Here is a 17782-nt window from a genome sequence, read left to right on the forward strand (position 1 = left end):
ATTGTCTCCCGGCTACGTAGCATGCGGAGCTGCAGAAACCTCAGGAGACTTTTTCTGCATCGCTTCCCGAGGGTTCGCTTCCCTGTGTTTCGCATTTCGACTCTAGTTTTCTCTTCCCCTGCTCTCGCCCTCTCTAATGCTCTCGCTTGCCTGCTGTGGTAAATATCTATCGTTTATTGTTATTGCTCTTGTTCGCTCTATTGTTTTCATTGTTCGTCCTTCGTCCTTCGTCCTGCCGACCTGTCGCCCCACCCACCGGCGACTGTTGCCGGTTAAATTTATGAAAAATGTTGTTCACACTTTCCTTTCGCAACATTCGAGCGCCTGGGCCTGGGGTTAGAGCCAACCTCAAGGGTGTCTGTTGTTGTTGTTGTTGTTGTTGTTGTTGTTGTTGCTGCTGTTGCAAGATGGTGTACCAAATGGGTTACATGCTTGCACATGTTGTACTCCACCTGCCGCATTTCCCTGGCCGAAAAACCAACATTGGCCGCCTGGGCTATGGCTGAGCAGATTTTAATAGGATCAAAGATTGTGCTCGACATTGAAATGGATGCTGCTTAAGCTGTTGAGCTGAGCTAAAGGACTCCAACAAGCTGATTCTGTAAAGAGTGCTGCCCATTGTGGCAAACAGTGTGACCAGCTGCGTGTTTGTGTGTCCTGGATAGTTATCGTATGACTGACAGTGCTGACAGTGTGACCCCAACATTGTTTCATATTGTTAATCATTTTGTAATTTAATAAAAATATAAAATATGCTTGCCTATGTGTATGCCTCTACCTAGAAGACTGATCGAGTAATGCTCCTGGGCATGTAGCTCAAAACAGTGTGACCCTATCGACTTATGAAGCATAACATAACGAGAACTCTAGAAATATGAGTGTACTTAATTTCTTAGCTCAACTGCAATGATGGGCACTTTTCCACGCTCTTCTTCTATTCAATTTCAATCTGGCAGTTTGGGGTTAAGCTCAGCCAAGTTTCAGTCAATTCAATTCCTTTTTTGGTCACATCGACTTATTGTTATTATTTGTTGGCCGGGACCACAACGAGAAACTTATAAAGCATAACGAATGCCGAAATGCCACAGAAAAGGGTCAAATTCTGTGTCATGTGTGGGTTAAGGGCACGCCCAGAGCGTGGGCCGTGCGGGGGAGGGAGCGGGTTTTTTTGTGGGTGTGCGCTTTATGTGCGCTTAAGCCTCGTCTCGGGACGCATCTGATATCAGATTTGTCGCCGTGTCACTGTGCCTATCGCTATCGCTATCGCCAAATGTGTGCGCTCCTGCTGCACAAACCCCAATCCCCTTCCCGCCTTTGGGCTAGCAGCCCACCCTGTGCGGCAGAGCCTGTGCCCAGGGTCTCTTCATTCTAAACGATTGATGGCAGCAGGCAGCAGCTCCTGTCAGAATCCAGAACCGAGCACACATGCCCACGCGGCAGCAGCAGCAGCCCATCAACCCATCATTTCCGCTGACCCCGCACCAACCCCTCACGGTTCTTGCCACGGTCTTGGTGAGGAAATGATAAATTGCGCATTTGGGAGTTTTAAAGGTCAATTTAGGGGTTAGTCTGTGCGCCTGTCGTGGTTACAAACTGCCTGACAGACAGCCTGCCGAACGGGTAAGAGATGTGGACGGGAAGGGGGCACAGACGGGCAGTTGCGCAGCCCATAAACAGCGACACTTCAAAGTTAACTCGCACAATAAAAAATACTTGTACGATTTCTCACACACACACATGCACACACATATATATATAAATATGTGTAACACATTCGTAACCGTTTGAAAAAGGTATGAAAAAAAAAAAAAACAAAAGTGCGCTTAAGTTTTGGCTTTTTTATACATGTCGCAAAGGGGTTGCACTCGAGCACCGCTGCACCGCTGCACCACTGTGCCTGGCAGAGGCAGAGGATGAGGCAGAACATGGAGCAGAGCATGGGGCAGAGGATGAGGCGGAGGCGGAGGCATTTGCTTACAGCTTACAGTGCGCCTGTTGACTTCTAGTTGCCGTTTATATTAATGGCTCAGGCAACTCGTGTGTGTGTGTGTGTGTGTGGATTCCTTGCTGCGTGCTTTGACCACGGGAGAGGGCGAGGCGCGACCAGGTGCCCAACTAGCCGAAACAATTGTCACTTGGAGTGTCAAATTATGAGAATCCAAATGCATTGCAAAATGACAATCGGAAATAAATAATGTTAAAGCAGGCTGAGCTAGCTGAGACCCTGTCGAGGATCAGGGGAGGATCAGGTTAAAACAACAGCAACAACATTAATAATAATATTTACATTTGCTAAGAGCTTACCTTCAGGCCGATCTCTTCCAATGCAGCTATATAATATAGTTATTCGATGTGGAAGGGTGGCTGGGCGAGCATATTGAAATATGCAAAAACGAGTTTCAGACAAGAATCTACTTTTCGACCGAGCGATCGTTCCTATGGCACCCTTAATATATAGTGGTCCGATGATGTTGATCACGAATATATATTCCCCATGGGGTTTGAGGTGCCTCCTTCTATGTTTCACACATTTTCTGGCAAATCAAGAGTATAAAAAGTTGAAAAACATTTTAGGTTATAATAATCAGAATATATGAGAAATGAAGATGAGTTTCAATTTCTGGCTTCAACTTTGGCTTGTCATCAATTTTTTTAATTTATTTATTAATTTAATTTAATAAATAACTAATTATATGAACTCAAAATTGGCATTCGTCAATGATGTTGCGATGAATGCAATAATGGGAATTTAACTTGATGAAAAATGTTCTCAATTGAAGCGAAACAAGTTCTTAACAAGCCGGGTTTGAACCAGCACTTTTTCAAAAAGGTTTCCAAATAATGATTAATTTTGATGAAAATTAATCATATTAATTAATTGTTCTATCAGTATGAATATTATTATTATCATTATTATTAATAATATTATTATAATTTTTATTATCATTATTATTAATAATAGTAGTCTTTTAAGGCATGACCCATAACTGACATGTTCTGTCAATCTACCCCCCCCCCCCCCCCTACCCCCCCTACCACTCTCTCTCACACACATACACACACACACGCACACATCGTGCACACCTCAGGTATTCATATATTTATATCGTATAAAGCAGTTGATGTGCGCGTTGCCTTTTATTCCCAATGCCAAAATGTGTTTTTGGTGTGAGAAATTGTTGGGTTTTTGGTTGCTTTGTTCTCAGCTTTGGGCTGTCGCATTTCATTTAAAAATTCTCATGTCAAAAGCACACGATTAACGCGTGTCGAGGGCGGTGAAGCGGCGAATTAAGATATTTACGCTAACAAAGCCATCGATTTAGAGGCTGTTCCTCTTGCTGTTGCTGAAGCTGTCACCGAAGCCGGAGTCTGCAGTTGACGCCGCGACATCAACCGCCCCGTTATCCCATCCAGCCAGAAGCTTGAGGCGGGGGTCTTGGCTGAATCAAGATAGCGGAGAGCGTCAGAGCGTCAGAGCTGCTGAAACCCAATGCCTGGCGCTGCCCTGTGCCCAGGTTACCTTTCTGCTCTTTGACATCTCTCCCAGCGGCACGCGATTGCCAGAAGTTGCGCTTATCGCAGCAGCCAGGCAGCCAGGCAGCCGGGCAGCCGGGCAGCCGGGCAACCGGATGGCAAACGGATCGCGGCCGGCGGCACGTGCGGACACGTGACCGACGTGTTACACGTGCAACAACAGCGCTGTCGTGTCACGGATGCGGATGTGGGCGTGGCTGCCAACCAGGCAGCCCACGCCACACACGGACACACACACACACGCACACCCAAAGACAAGTGGCCAAGTTGGCAACTGGAAATCTCATTTGCAAGCTAATTGCAGGCTGACTAACAAATGCCAGTCAAAATTTCCAATTGCAGCGAGTGCGAGTAAATCAAAGCAGAGTGAGACAGGGCAAGCGAGTGAGAGAGAGAGAGAGAGGGAATCGCAAAAACCATAAAAACATATGACACCATTTTGATGGACCTCGTTTCGGCACAACAAATTATGCATAAAATAGATTGCTGTGTGTGTGTGTGTGTGTGTGTGTGTGTGTTGACACTTTAGCTTCTAGTGGTGTGTGCGACGGGGTAGAATCTACACCTAATCGGACTTGTCATGTGGTCATCACAACATCATCGGAGGGTTGCGCCCCGCGCACACAAAGGCCAATTGTCAGAACCAGCATCGAAATCGGGTTCAACAAAAAAAAAAAAAAAAAAAAAAACTAAAATAGAAGAATGAAAAATAAATCTCTTTTAACTAGCTGCAATTGGGTTTGTAATTCGAAACTGGGCTCAACCCGGCTGCCTGGCTGGCCAGGGGCTGGGCGCGGGCCTTGCACGGCGCAGCAACTGCTCCGCTCCGGCTGCAGCCTTCGAGTGCCACGGATCAGGGCATGATCAGGATCGCACGTCTAACACAGTTATAGCCACGCCCTAACGACAGCTAATCGGCGCATAAACCTAAAGTATTTTCCAAAGCAAGTGCTGAACCAGGGCTGCAAAGCAACGCAAATGGCTCGTGGTTCGAACCAGCGCCCTGCTTTAAAGTTCAACTCGTTAACCTGGCGATAAATGCAGGCTCAAATCCTACAGTCTCATAGAATGAATCCCCTTTGAAATTGCTAACCAAAACATTTGTGAATACAAGCAAGACCTTAGTTTGGTTTTTTCTTTCGCGATTTATGGTTCGCTCTTTCTTTCTCTTTTTTTTTGGTTCGATCTCCGATTCGATTTCTGGTTCAATTTGTGGTTCGTTTTCTTTGTCAGTTTCTGGTTTGTTTTTTGGTTCAGTTTATGGTTTGTTTTCGAGCTTGTTTTCTGGTTCGGTTTCCGATTCGTTTACTGGTTCGCACCGGTTTTAGTGAACTGGTTTTTATGAATTTTGGTTTACATTCAAAAATTAAATTGTAATTTTAGGCAGGTTGCATATTTGTACTAAGCCATAATATTTAGAAGTTATGCCTTAAATCAACAGAATTTTTCAGTTTTCGAACCTCTCGATAAGCTATCGAAAATGAACCAGTGGTTCGCGCCGTGAGCCTGCCCAAAAGAGTTGCTTGAATTTAAAGTTTTTATATCAAACAAAAAAAAACTGCAGATATTTCAGTTGTGCTTTTTATTGAATATTTTTCGATAAGCCTTAAGTTGCAAGCTTGGCACAAAACAATAAATATATTCTTAAGTCCAACCGCCCAACCCCCCCTTTTCCTATGCATATTGCAAGATCTTTTTTTAATCTTTAGTTTGCTTCTTTTCACAAGAGCGCCATCTGCTGGTTTAAGCTAAAAGTTAATGGCGCGAATATCGTAAGTCAGTTCAAGCAACAGCCGGTTCACATCCTTGCTAATGTTAACAATTAACAGTCATGTTACAAGCGACAAGTGATTTACAGAGCTGTTGCACTCAGCAGTCCAGGAATTGGTTGCTCTGCAGGATTGCTGCCACAAAGGTGAAATGAGCTCAAATCCGAAATAATTAAGAAACAATCATACACTCAAAGTGATAGCAACTTTAGCTGCATAAGCCGAAGAAGAAGTCATAGACCCATTCTATATATATATATATGTGTGTATGGAGTTCAGCTTTGGCAAAGCTATAAGGAATCAGGTGGGGTATGCTATAAATTAGGGGACTGACCCCTCTAGATATTTATATGACAACTGATATTTATAATACACACGCTTCTACTACTATACAAGCGAGGTTTATTTCTGCTTTCTTAATAATAATATATCTATAGATGTATGAACTAAGAGGCTCTTTCGATTTGGCAGATTTCATTTCTTGCGCTCGTAGGGGAACACATAGACGGGCGCGCTCTCCTTGGTACCTGGCTGCACCCTTTTTGGCTTGAGTAGGCGTGGCTGCTTAATGGCGCGCTTCATCTCCAGCTTCTGCTTAACAATGCTGAGCTCGCGTTCGCGCTGCTCGCGTTTCTTCAGCTCGCTGAGCAGCTGCTGCCTGTGCGTGCGGCTGGGCGTGTCCTGGAGAAAGGACTGGTTCATTTATGGATCTATATAAAGCATAAGCGGGAAGGTACTCACGGGATTATCTGCCGATTCGAGACGCTCGCCCAACGTGGCTGTTGTCGCTGGCCGTGGGAGGCCCTGCTCGTCGAAGGTGTAGCGCTTGTTTTGCGCGGACGCGGCATCCACATCGACGAGCGTGGCGCGCAGCCGCTCCAGCTTGCGCCGCTCCACAGTTAGCTTCATCAGCACGTACTTGAGATCCTGGGTCTGCATGAGGGCCAACTGCTCGGGCGTGTGCTCATCTTTGGCCTCCTTTTCGTGGTGCACATCATCCGTTAGCTTGGAGTTGATCATGTGGTGATAGAACTCATCGGGATTCTTGTTGAGGGCCCGCTTGTGGAGTAGCTTCAGGGTCTTCTCCTTGCGCTGTGCATCGTTGGCGCGTTTCTTGTAGTCTTTCTTCTTCTCGAGCAGGCCGAGATGCTTGCGCGCCTCGGGCTGGTGACGTTCACGATGCACCTTCTGATTGCTTTTCGAAGCCTTTTTCCAGGACGACATGTTGAAAAGTGCAGCTAGCAATTGTTTATTAACAAAAAAAAAAAAAATCAACTAAAAACGTGCAGCCTATCGGCTCAGAAGCTCAACAGCGCGTTAACAGAAATGGAAGAGCTCCAAATTGCGTTATCTGTTAGCTGTATATCGATAGCTCGCTTAAGCTGATTTGTGCTACGCGCTTCTAACATTGACGTCATTTTATATTGATTATTATGTTTTCTGTTACGTACATCATCCGATGACGAAGTTTCAGTCTGCATATTCTAGCTGCAGTCGGTGTTAGTTGTGTATCGATAGCTTTGTACTGGCAGCTGTTGTGTGTGGTAACAGCGGTGGCGCCTCTGTAAAGCGGAGGAGTTTCTGTTAACTGTTATCGATAACTCCACGGTTGTCAGCTGCAAGTCGCACGTGCGTTTAAACCGAAAGCTGAAGGAACCATTCAGAATCGCGAAGCTAAAATTGAATATAACTTTGGAATTATCAATTGACAGTGTGCCAAAGCAAGATGGTGAAGAAAAAGATTGACAATCGCATACGCGTCATGATCGAGAATGGCGTCAAGCTGGGCCATCGCACCATGTTCGTCATCATTGGCGACAAGGCGCGCGATCAAGTGCCGATTCTGTACGACATTTTGATCAAATCGACGGTGAAGGCACGTCCCACTGTGCTCTGGTGCTACAAGAACAAGGACGAGGCCATTTCCAAGTAAGTCACACCTGTACCTCTTCTTAATATGGCAATTAAATATGTTAATCAATTACTTGAAGTCACGGCAAGAAGCGTGCCAAGAAGATTGCCCACGGCAAGGTAGATGTGAATGAGGTGGACTTGTTTGATGCGTTCCGTGTGGCCACCACCATACATGGTCGCTACTACTCCGAGACCCATGCCATACTGGGTCGCACCTATGGCGTGTGCGTGCTCCAAGATTTCGAAGCACTGACACCCAATCTGCTGGCGCGCACCGTAGAAACCGTCGAGGGCGGCGGTTTGATCATATTGCTATTGAAGACGATGCAGTCTCTCAAACAGCTCTACACCATGGGCATGGATGTGCACAAGCGTTTCCGCACCGAGGCACATCAGACAGTCACCTGCCGATTTAACGAGCGCCTCATCCTCTCGCTGGCCGACTGCAAGCGCTGCCTGGTGGTCAACGACGACCTGACCGTGCTGCCACTCAGCTCCAAGACAATCAATGTGGAGCCAGTGAATGTAAGTGCAGCAGCCAAGGATTCGCATTATTATAACTTCATTTACGAGACGTGCATTGAGTTGTAATTAAGCTGCGAGCATTTATTGTTATGCATTTTGTTGAAAGTTTTGTTTTTGACAGCCAGCGGAGATCGGGAAGTCGGAGAACGACAACAACCTAAAGGCCATACAGAAGAACCTAATGAACTCACCTCCCGCCGGCGCACTGGTTAGTCTCTGCAAGACATTCGACCAAGGACATGCTGTGGCTCAGTTCATGGACGCGCTGGTCGATAAGCAGCTGAAGCCGCCAATATCGCTGACGGCGGCACGTGGACGTGGCAAATCGGCTGCCATGGGCCTGGCCATAGCTGGTGCCATTTCGTTTGGCTACGTGAATGTGTATGTGACATCGCCGCATCCCGAGAATTTGATAACGCTCTTTGAGTTCATACTGAAGGGTTTCGATGCGCTGGAGTATCAGGAGCACGCCGACTACACCATCATACGCAGCACCAATCCGGACTTCAAGAAGGCCATCATACGCATCAATATAACGCGCAATAGCCGCCAGACCATACAGTATATAGCGCCCAGCGATACGCATCTGCTGAATGCCGCCGATCTGCTGATGATCGATGAGGCGGCTGCCATACCCTTGCCGCTGGTCAAGAAGATGATCGGCCCCTACTTGATATTCATGGCCAGCACCATCAATGGCTATGAGGGCACGGGTCGGTCGCTCAGCCTGAAGCTGATCGCACAGATACAAAAGGATAACAATGCTCATCCGCCGATAACGCTGGAGGAGTCCATACGCTACAAGCCCAATGATGACATCGAGCGCTGGCTTATCAATCTGCTCTGCCTGGACACGAGTACTGTGGCCGTCGTCAACTCCGGCTGCCCGCTGCCCAACCTCTGCGAACTCTATTACATTAATCGCGATGCCTTGTTCTCATACCACAAGGCCGCGGAGACCTTTCTGAATCGCCTGATGTCCATCTATGTGTCATCGCACTATAAGAACACGCCCAATGACTTGCAGATGATGAGCGATGCGCCCGCCCATCATTTGTTTTGCATGCTGGCGCCAGTGCAGCGCATGGACCAGCTGCCCGAAATTTTGGTGGTCATTCAGGTGGCACTCGAGGGACAAATCTCGGCACAGAGCATCAGCGAATCCCTGGGACGCGGCAAGAAGGCTGCCGGCGATTTGATACCATGGAACGTGGCCGAGCAATACGGCGACCGAGATTTTCCCAAGCTCTCGGGCGTTCGCATCGTGCGTGTAGCAACACATCCAAACTACCAGCGCATGGGCTATGGCAAGCGGGCAATCATGTTACTAAAAGACTACTACGAGGGTTGCTTTGCCGATGTCAACGATGAGACCATGGACAACGAGAAGGGTGAGTGAAGGGGCGCTTGAACTCAATTTGTTTATGTGGAGCTAATCTTTTGCTTGGCCCCCCACTCAGCTGGCATCGAGGAGGTCGAGGAGGAGGAGCTGAGCCTGCTCAAGGAGCAGATCCGACCGCGCAAACGCATTCCCACGCTGCTTCAGCGCCTGCATGAGCGCATACCGGAGCGTATAGATTACATAGGCACCTCGTACGGCCTAACCGCGGAGCTGCTCAAGTTCTGGAAGAGCGTCGGCTACGTGCCCGTCTACCTCAGCCAAAAGGCCAACGAGCTGACCGGCGAGCACAGCTGCATCATGCTCCAGACACTGAAGCGGGCACCCGGCAACTGGCTGCCACTCTACTATCAGGACTTTCGGCGTCGCGTCCTCAAGCTGATGGCCAAGACCTTCCGCGAGTTCAATATCAAGTTGTGCCTCGCACTGCTCAAGAACAAGACCATTGAGGAGTCTGATACAACGATTGCTACTCTGGACAAATCCACGCTGGACGTATATTTTCTTCCGCACGACCTGCAGCGCCTGGAGAGCTATGCGCGCCAGCAGTCCGAGTTTCGTTTGATTATCGATCTGCTCGGGGACATTGCTCAGCTGTACTTCCAGGGTCGCATCGAGGGCCTCCAGCTGGATCTGGTGCAGCAGAGCGTGCTCTTGGGCCTGGGCGTGCAGGGCAAGTCGGTAGACGCAATTGCCGCCGAGCTTAACATGCCGGGCAATCAGCTGCTGGCCAAATTCTTTGATGCCATGAAAAAGTGCAATCAGTGTTTCCGTTCGGTGCTCGAGCAGCACATTGAAGGCGGCATGCTGCAGGAGTCGGAGCTGCCACGTGGCGAGGAACTGCAGCCGCTCTCACTGTCCATCGACAAGGAGCTGGAGAAGTCGGCCCAAAAGCTGACCAAACAGCAGCGCAAGGAGCTGAAACGCCTCCAGGCCGAAATGACCTTAGACGAATACCAAATCAAGGGCAGCGAGGACGACTGGTCCAAAGCGCTGGAGAGCAATGGCAAGGGCGTCGGTGCTGGCGCAGGCAGCGGTCTGCTCTCTGTGAAGAGGTAAGGTAGTTATTGCCCAGAGAGAGAGACAGCAAGAACTTCTCTCCCTCTCTCACTTTTGGCTGTCTCTCCCTTTCTCTCCTCTCTCTTTATCTCTCTCGCTCTTGTTCATGTCAAAACAAATGCCAATTCCCTTTGCTATTTTCTGCAGCGGTGTCAAGAGGTTGGATGCTGTTGTGGAGCCGGAACCAAATTTGGGACCACCAAAGAACAAAAAGAGTAAGAAAAATCCGAAATTGAAAAAGGGCTCTGGCAAATCGCTAATCTGATCTTATGTGGGCACAAAATGGGGTACAATCTATATTTATAAGTGTTTCTTCAATAAAATTGGAGGGCTTTGACGTAATCTAAATCTTGATGGTATCATTGTTGGCCTTGGACGCTGCAGCGGCCGCTTTGCGCTGCGCGCGCAGATCCTGAAAACTGACGCCGGCCTCCTTGTGGGAATTGCGCGGAAAACGCTTCACCTTGGAACGTTTGCGTGTGACGGCAACCGTTGTGGGCAGTATGTTGCGTTTCTGGAGCAGCTTGAAGCGATCGGTGAGCAGGTTGCTTTCCGGCTTTACGTTGCGCAGATTGCCAGCCAGATCCTCGGGCATGTTCACATCCACATCGGGCTCCACAAACTTGTGACGACCCAAACGTTTTGGCTCGAACTTTTTACGCTCCGCTTTCGCTTTGCGGCGTTTCTTCACCTCATTTAGCTCCTCGGCCTCCTCCTTTACCTCGGCACGTATGGATTTGATTCTGCAAAGGAGGCGCATCGTTAGCTTAAGCCAGTTGTTCGAGTTCGCTCTGTCTCGCTTACCTAATCAGATCTGCAGTCTGTTTCTTGAGCGCCTTTTTGGCCTCGTGCAGGCGCTGCAGCTCCTTTTGCTTAAGCTCCTTGTTGCGCGATTGCTTGCTCTTCTTCTTGTTCTCGACGGGCGCATTGACTGTGGAATAGCTGTTGTCAGCCGGCTTTTGCTCAGCCCCCTCTTCATCTTCAGATGCCGATGCAGGCTCGCCTTCCTCCTTAATGCCCTCACTCATTTCGTTTAAGCGGCGCCTGTCGCGCTCCTCGGGCGTCACCTTGCTAAACATGCTGGTGGTGACACGCTTCAGATGCTGCTCCTTCTTGATGATACCCTCCTCGCGGTCCACCACCTGCGCCAGCAGCTCCTGGTGCGCCTTCAGCGAGGGATTGTAGCTCATGCCCGGATGCGGTGCCTCAAACTTTCTGCATTTACAAATGAAGCATTATTATTTTGACTAATGCCAGGTTTGGTTGGGCATTTGCCACTTACTTGGCCTTGGTTGTTTTGTGGTGCAGGCTGGCGTGCGTTTTGACCACTTTGCGACCGATGTTGCCGGCAATATGCACGGCCAGATCACGACTGATCCAGCCCTTCTCATCCTTGAGCCCGGGTATTTTGTCACGGAAGTCCACCTCCTGCCAAATGTCCTTATCAACTTTATTATCCTTCTTGCCGCTCTCCCTGGCCGTCAGACGCTGATCCAGCTTTTCGTAGTAGAGCCCGCGATCGCTGTTCGCCTGGCGATGACGCGCCTTAGTTGGGTTGCGCACCTCCAGCTCAATGTTGCGTCCGTTCTTCTTCTGTCGCACATGATTTCTGCGACAACAGCAACAATAACAATAACTACAAATAACCATGCATTGGGGGGGACAGCTGCTTACCGCTTGACAATCGGATCCTGCACCTTGGATGTGTTCTCCAGTGCCTGATGTGAGCGCATCGGCTTTAGGGCGTTCAGCTTGCGCTTCTTCTTCACGGAGAGCTGGCTGGGCACAGTCTTAAGCGGCGAGGCATCCACCACAAACAGATCCTCGTTCTGTTTGTCTGTGAAGGTGCTGCAAGCGATGCGTTATCCTCGTTAAGTCATGCGGGATGCATTGTTTACAAATTGTTGGGACTTACCCAATGCGCTCTTCCTGGCGCTGATCCTCCAAAAACTGTTCGACATCTTGTATGTCTGTTTTGCGCCAAGCGGATTTGTTTTTCTTTGAAATCCGTTTCTTCTTCATTCCAGGTTCCTGCGCAGCCATGGCGCAAACACTTCCAAGTACTACGGTACCGCAACGAAAACAAAATTCCAATTTCAACACGTGCACGCTGTTGGCGGTACACAGCACTAAAAACGAGCTAAACGTTTGAAAAGCGATTATTCAACACTGTGCCGCAATTGCTGCAAATGTTTGTAATCAGCTGTTCGATGGAGCCACACACGTTACGACTGCAATACATTAACTGTACTCCTGCAGTACATGCAACTACGAACAATTGCACTGCATATTAAATAAAATTTTACAACGCACACACATACACCAGCTGTAAAGTTATGATTGCCTATTAATGCTACAATTCACAGTGCTGTTAAGCAGTGACTGTTAATCAGCTGTTGGACGGCCCACACACGATACGACCACAAGAGATAACTGGCTGCCGCAAATAATACATACACACCTGCCTGGCTGTACAGTAAAGTTTTCTTATCTGTGCTGTGTGGGCGTGCTCTTGTTTTCTCTCTATATTCGCACTGAGCGAAAAAATTGCTTGGCGGCAAATTTGAAGTGCAGCATTTGAGTGGCTGAAATCAATTTAATCAGCAGTGTGCTCTCAAAGCACTCCACAGTCTCTCGCGAAGTGTTGACCACGTCAGACATAGTTGCCAATAAATTGATCTTATCACAGATACAAATAGTTTCTGTAGGTATACACACACACATACCTACACACATACCTACACACATACCTACACACATACCTACACACATACATACATGCATATATACATGCGTGCGTGCGTGCATTGTCTGACGTGTACCAAACGCAACGCAACGCAACTTTCCGCACCGGTTATTGTTATCAATTAATTTTATAAATCTCAACGAATTCCAGCAACAGGCACAGTAGGAATCGAGCAGTCAGAATGGCCGAACCAGCATTTGCAGATATATCCGCCAAGTTCACTGAGGCGACATTGGATGAGATCATTCAGAACGCCGGCGGCACCAAGCACACCTCATACAAGTTTGGGGAGGGCGGCAAGAAGGGCGACTCCTACTTGAGTCGCGTATACCGGCTGTGCGTTTACGGCGTCAAAGAGCCGGAGGGCAAACAGCTGGAGGTGAATGTCGTTATCAAGGGCATGCCGGACAATTTGCACAGGCGTCGACTGTTCCGCTCTACGGACTTTTTCCGCAACGAGATTCATTTTTACACCAAGGTCATACCGGCCATTGAGGCTTTCCAGGCCTCGCGTCAGCCCAAGCCCAAGAAGCCATTCACGGAGTATCCCAAGTGCTATGCATCCTTGTGTGATGGCGTCAACGATTTCATAGCTCTCGAGGATGTGGGCTTCCGTGGCTATCGTTCACCCAATCGGTAAGTGGAGCACATATTATTCTTTTTTTTTTTTTTGAGAATCATTCAATTTTACCATTTTAGCCAGAACTACATCTCTCTGGAGGACGCACTTTTAACCATGCGCACCATGGGCCGCTATCATGGCGTGGCTCTGGCATTCAAGGCTCTGGATGCGGACAACTTTGAGAAGGCCGCCGGCGCCTTGGAGGAGACCTACTATGGCGAGCATACGCGCGAGTGGTACAAGGACTTCTTGCAGCTGGCCCAGAAGGTGGCTCTGGATGCTGTGAATAAGACATTCCCAAACACCAAGTACGAGACGTTGGCCACCAATTTTCTGCAGCCTCAGCTGTTCGACGATTTGATCAACTTGGTGTCCACACGCTCCAAGCTGAGTGTCTTTGGACATGGCGATTGCTGGACGCCCAACTTCCTGACCCGCTACAGCGATGACGGTGCACCGCAGGAAATCATCATCATTGATTATCAGCTGGCGCGCTGCGCCTCCGTGGCGCTGGATGTCAGCTTCTTCATATACTCCTGCACCAGCCAGCAGTTGCGCGAGGAGCACTACGAGAAGTTGTTGCGCGCTTATTTGGAGAGTGCCCAGGCACTTATCACAGATCTGGGTGGCGATGCAGAGGCGGTCATCTCCTGGGAAACGCTGCAGGATGAGCTGAAGCAATTTGGTCGCTTCGGCTGCGGCATGGGCATCGAGTCGCTGCCCATGTCGCTCATCGAGGACGACGAGGTGGCCGATCTGGATGCCATTGTCGAGAACGCTGTCCTCACCGACGTCTGGAACATAAAACCCTTCGAGCAGCCCGCCAAACAGCAGCGTATTGCCGAAATCTTCAAGCATGCCATTGACCAGGGTTACATCAAGTAATCCGGCTGCCAGCCTAACAGCCACCGGACGCGCCTCGCTCAACCTTCAAGACAATAAGTTTAACGATGTATTTTAAATGTATTTTGGCCACCGAGAACTTGCCTCGGCTGTTGCCCCATATCAAGTTTTGATCAAATATTGAGACGAGCCACAGTAACTCAAGTACTAACGATATTATAATATAACTCTTAAGACACATATCTGCATAAAAGCACACAAAATATTCCGATAAACGGATTACTTGAAAGAATACACAACTCAAGATCGAATGTACCGAACAAATTGAATCGAGAATCCAAACGAAACAAATCATTGATTGAATTCCATAAACTGTCTAAGAACTTGCTTTGCCATTTGTATACGTCTAGCTGGTGTTTTCCGGCCTTTAACAACCACCCATTTTTGGCGTGGATTATAAATGTCTACCTGTGCTATCGTGAACTCCACGTCTAAAGTAATCTTTTACATAGATATTTGAAAATGTATTTGAAGTACCACGAATTTAGAGCCAAAAATTGGAATTAACGCGTTCCGCTCACTTTACTCACGTGTTGAGAATCTTGATGTTGTAAAATAAACTTTCGTTTAAATGTCCTTTAACCCGCATTTTCTAACCACGAGAAATGGATGGCAAGGATTTTGCAATATGTGATAAATCAGTTTTTACAAAGATCTTTGACTCGTGTTGGACTTTACGAAATTTCCATGTATATTTAGTTCCTTGAAAATTAATTTGAACATGAAACTTTACCAAAGACGAGAAATATGTCTCAAATGAATTTTCTAAAGGAACTTTGCAAGCGAAACTTTTTTGCAAAAATCTTTGAAAAAAGTAAAAATGTCAGCCTTCAAATCAATCAATCAGTAAGTCAATCAGGACAAACAGTTTTATATATCATCTATGAAAAAGTAAGGGCATATTTTGAGTTAAGAAAGTTCAAGAACGGTTTGATCAATATACTATGTCAGTTAGCTTATCCGATTAAGAATTATTGAGAATAATATCGCACCTAATGGGATTCATCAAATCTTCTTCAATGCTCTAAAGATATACCAAGAGCAACTTTATCCACGGATATGCCTGGTGACCAGTGCTGCCAAGCCCACTATAAAATTTCATCTCTCTACGGCTGACTAGAAAATGGCTGAATGGGCAGCACTGCTGTTGACTGAAATATCTGTTACCAACACTTAATTTTGGTCTCTTTGTGCCAGCCTAGAAGTATGCTGCCAATGATGCTAAGTTGACTGAAGACGCATCCTCAAACTGTTTTTGGCCTCGCTTTGAGGTTTCTTAAATGATTTATTTACCAAATACTGAAATTTCCATTATAGGTATATATATATATTCGGCTCATGTTGTGCCATTCTTTCAGTCAGAAACTGATCTCTGATTATGTCGTTTTGGAGCGTCATATCTACCCGCGAAGCTATTACCCATCATACCGCCTGGAGTTATGTCGTTTTGGAACGTCATATCTCCCCGCGGAGCTATTTCCATCCGAGCGGAGGGAGTTATGTCGTTTTGGAACGTCATATCTCCCCGCGGAGCTATTTCCATCCGAGCGGAGGGAGTTATGTCGTTTTGGAACGTCATATCTCCCCGCGGAGCTATTATCCATCATACCGCCTGGAGTTATGTCGTTTTGGAACGTCATATCTCCCCGCGGAGCTATTGCCTATCATACCGCGCGGAGTTATGTCGTTTTGGAACGTCATATCTCCCCGCGGAGCTATTACCCCCCATCATACCGCCTGGAGTTATGTCGTTTTGGAACGTCATATCTTCCCGCGGAGCTATTATCCATCATACCGCGCGGAGCTATGTCGTTTTGAAACGTTATATCTCCCCGCGGAGCTATTATCCATCATACCGCGCGGAGTTATGTCGTTTTGGAACGTCATATCTCCCCGCGTAGCTATTATCCATCATACCGCGCGGAGCTATGTCGTTTTGAAACGTCATATCTCCCCGCGGAGCTATTATCCATCATACCGCGCGGAGTTATGTCGTTTTGGAACGTCATATCTCCCCGCGTAGCTATTATCCATCATACCGCGCGGAGCTATGTCGTTTTGGAACGTCATATCTCCCCGCGGAGCTATTTCCATCCGAGCGGAGGGAGTTATGTCGTTTTGGAACGTCATATCTCCCCGCGGAGCTATTATCCATCATACCGCGCGAAGCTATGTCGTTTTGAAACGTCATATCTCCCCGCGAAGCTATTACCCATCATACCGCCTGGAGTTATGTCGTTTTGGAACGTCATATCTCCCCGCGTAGCTATTATCCATCATACCGCGCGGAGTTATGTCGTTTTGGAACGTCATATCTCCCCGCGGAGCTATTTCCATCCGAGCGGAGGGAGTTATGTCGTTTTGGAACGTCATATCTCCCCGCGGAGCTGTTACCACCCATCATACCGCCTGGAGTTATGTCGTTTTGGAACGTCATATCTTCCCGCGGAGCTATTGCCCATCATACCGCGCGGAGTTATGTCGTTTTGGAACGTCATATCTCCCCGCGGAGCTATTTCCATCCGAGCGGAGGGAGTTATGTCGTTTTGGAACGTCATATCTCCCCGCGGAGCTATTATCCATCATACCGCGCGGAGTTATGTCGTTTTGGAACGTCATATCTTCCCGCGGAGCTATTGCCCATCATACCGCGCGGAGTTATGTCGTTTTGGAACGTCATATCTCCCCGCGGAGCTATTTCCATCCGAGCGGAGGGAGTTATGTCGTTTTGGAACGTCATATCTCCCCGCGGAGCTATTATCCATCATACCGCGCGGAGCTATGTCGTTTTGGAACGTCATATCTCCCCGCGGAGCTATTACCCGCCATCATACCGCCTGGAGTTATGTCGTTTTGGAACGTCATATCTCCCCGCGGAGCTATTACCCATCATACCGCGCGGAGTTATGTCGTTTTCCAAAACGACGTTCCAACGTCATATCTCCCCGCGGAGCTATTTCCATCCGAGCGGAGGGAGTTATGTCGTTTTGGAACGTCATATCTCCCCGCGTAGCTATTATCCATCATACCGCGCGGAGTTATGTCGTTTTGGACTGTCATATCTCCCCGCGGAGCTATTATCCATCATACCGCGCGGAGCTATGTCGTTTTGGAACGTCATATCTCCCCGCGGAGCTATGTCGTTTTGGAATGTCATATCTCCCCGCGGAGCTATTACCCATCATACCGCCTGGAGTTATGTCGTTTTGGAACGTCATATCTCCCCGCGGAGCTATTATCCATCATACCGCGCGAAGTTATGTCGTTTTGGAACGTCATATCTCCCCGCGGAGCTATTGCCCATCATACCG

The 17782-nt window shown here is 48.0% G+C and overlaps 4 protein-coding genes across 5 annotated transcripts; 2 read left to right on the forward strand and 2 right to left on the reverse strand.

Moving 5' to 3' along the window:
- Positions 1-5666: 5666 nt before the first annotated feature.
- LOC6635542 (probable U3 small nucleolar RNA-associated protein 11) lies at positions 5667-6605 on the reverse strand. The gene is made up of 2 exons (XM_032440372.2): positions 6045-6605; positions 5667-5984 (listed from the first exon to the last, which is right to left on the reverse strand). The coding sequence occupies exons 1-2, from the start codon at positions 6525-6527 to the stop codon at positions 5778-5780; spliced, it is 690 nt and encodes a 229-aa protein (XP_032296263.1). The 5' UTR covers positions 6528-6605; the 3' UTR covers positions 5667-5777.
- A 304-nt stretch (positions 6606-6909) lies between these two features.
- Positions 6910-10548, forward strand: l(1)G0020 (RNA cytidine acetyltransferase l(1)G0020). Its single transcript, XM_002059052.4, has 5 exons — positions 6910-7232; positions 7295-7742; positions 7864-9133; positions 9203-10196; positions 10348-10548. The coding sequence occupies exons 1-5, from the start codon at positions 7030-7032 to the stop codon at positions 10463-10465; spliced, it is 3033 nt and encodes a 1010-aa protein (XP_002059088.1). The 5' UTR covers positions 6910-7029; the 3' UTR covers positions 10466-10548.
- On the reverse strand, positions 10468-12333 carry LOC6635540 (ribosome biogenesis protein NOP53). The gene is made up of 5 exons (XM_002059051.4): positions 12116-12333; positions 11875-12048; positions 11483-11809; positions 11005-11415; positions 10468-10943 (listed from the first exon to the last, which is right to left on the reverse strand). Exons 1-5 carry the CDS (start codon positions 12241-12243, stop codon positions 10544-10546), a joined length of 1440 nt encoding a protein of 479 aa, XP_002059087.1. The 5' UTR covers positions 12244-12333; the 3' UTR covers positions 10468-10543.
- A 334-nt stretch (positions 12334-12667) lies between these two features.
- Positions 12668-15047, forward strand: LOC6635497 (uncharacterized). Of its 2 annotated transcripts, none has more exons than XM_002059050.4 (3): positions 12668-12908; positions 13097-13582; positions 13646-15047. In XM_002059050.4, exons 2-3 carry the CDS (start codon positions 13128-13130, stop codon positions 14451-14453), a joined length of 1263 nt encoding a protein of 420 aa, XP_002059086.1. In that variant the 5' UTR covers positions 12668-12908; positions 13097-13127; the 3' UTR covers positions 14454-15047. The 2 variants fall into 2 exon arrangements, with proteins under 2 accessions (XP_002059086.1, XP_032296262.1); XM_032440371.2 differs by having other exon boundaries at positions 12669-12904.
- The last annotated feature ends 2735 nt before the right edge of the window (positions 15048-17782 follow it).

Source organism: Drosophila virilis, chromosome X (assembly GCF_030788295.1).
Source record: "Drosophila virilis strain 15010-1051.87 chromosome X, Dvir_AGI_RSII-ME, whole genome shotgun sequence".
In the NCBI taxonomy this organism is placed as follows: Eukaryota; Metazoa; Arthropoda; class Insecta; order Diptera; family Drosophilidae; genus Drosophila; species Drosophila virilis.

Coding starts and splice junctions, on each gene's coding strand:
- LOC6635542 (XM_032440372.2), bottom strand. CDS start 6,527: ATGTCGTCCTGGAAAAAGGCTTCGAAAAGCAATCAGAAGGTGCATCGT. Junction 5,985..6,044: donor TCGAATCGGCAGATAATCCC/GTGAGTACCTTC, acceptor TCCTTTCTCCAG/GACACGCCCAGCCGCACGCA.
- LOC6635540 (XM_002059051.4), bottom strand. CDS start 12,243: ATGGCTGCGCAGGAACCTGGAATGAAGAAGAAACGGATTTCAAAGAAA. Junction 12,049..12,115: donor CGCCAGGAAGAGCGCATTGG/GTAAGTCCCAAC, acceptor CATCGCTTGCAG/CACCTTCACAGACAAACAGA. Junction 11,416..11,482: donor CACAAAACAACCAAGGCCAA/GTAAGTGGCAAA, acceptor TTGTAAATGCAG/AAAGTTTGAGGCACCGCATC.
- LOC6635497 (XM_002059050.4), top strand. CDS start 13,128: ATGGCCGAACCAGCATTTGCAGATATATCCGCCAAGTTCACTGAGGCG. Junction 13,583..13,645: donor GGCTATCGTTCACCCAATCG/GTAAGTGGAGCA, acceptor TTACCATTTTAG/CCAGAACTACATCTCTCTGG.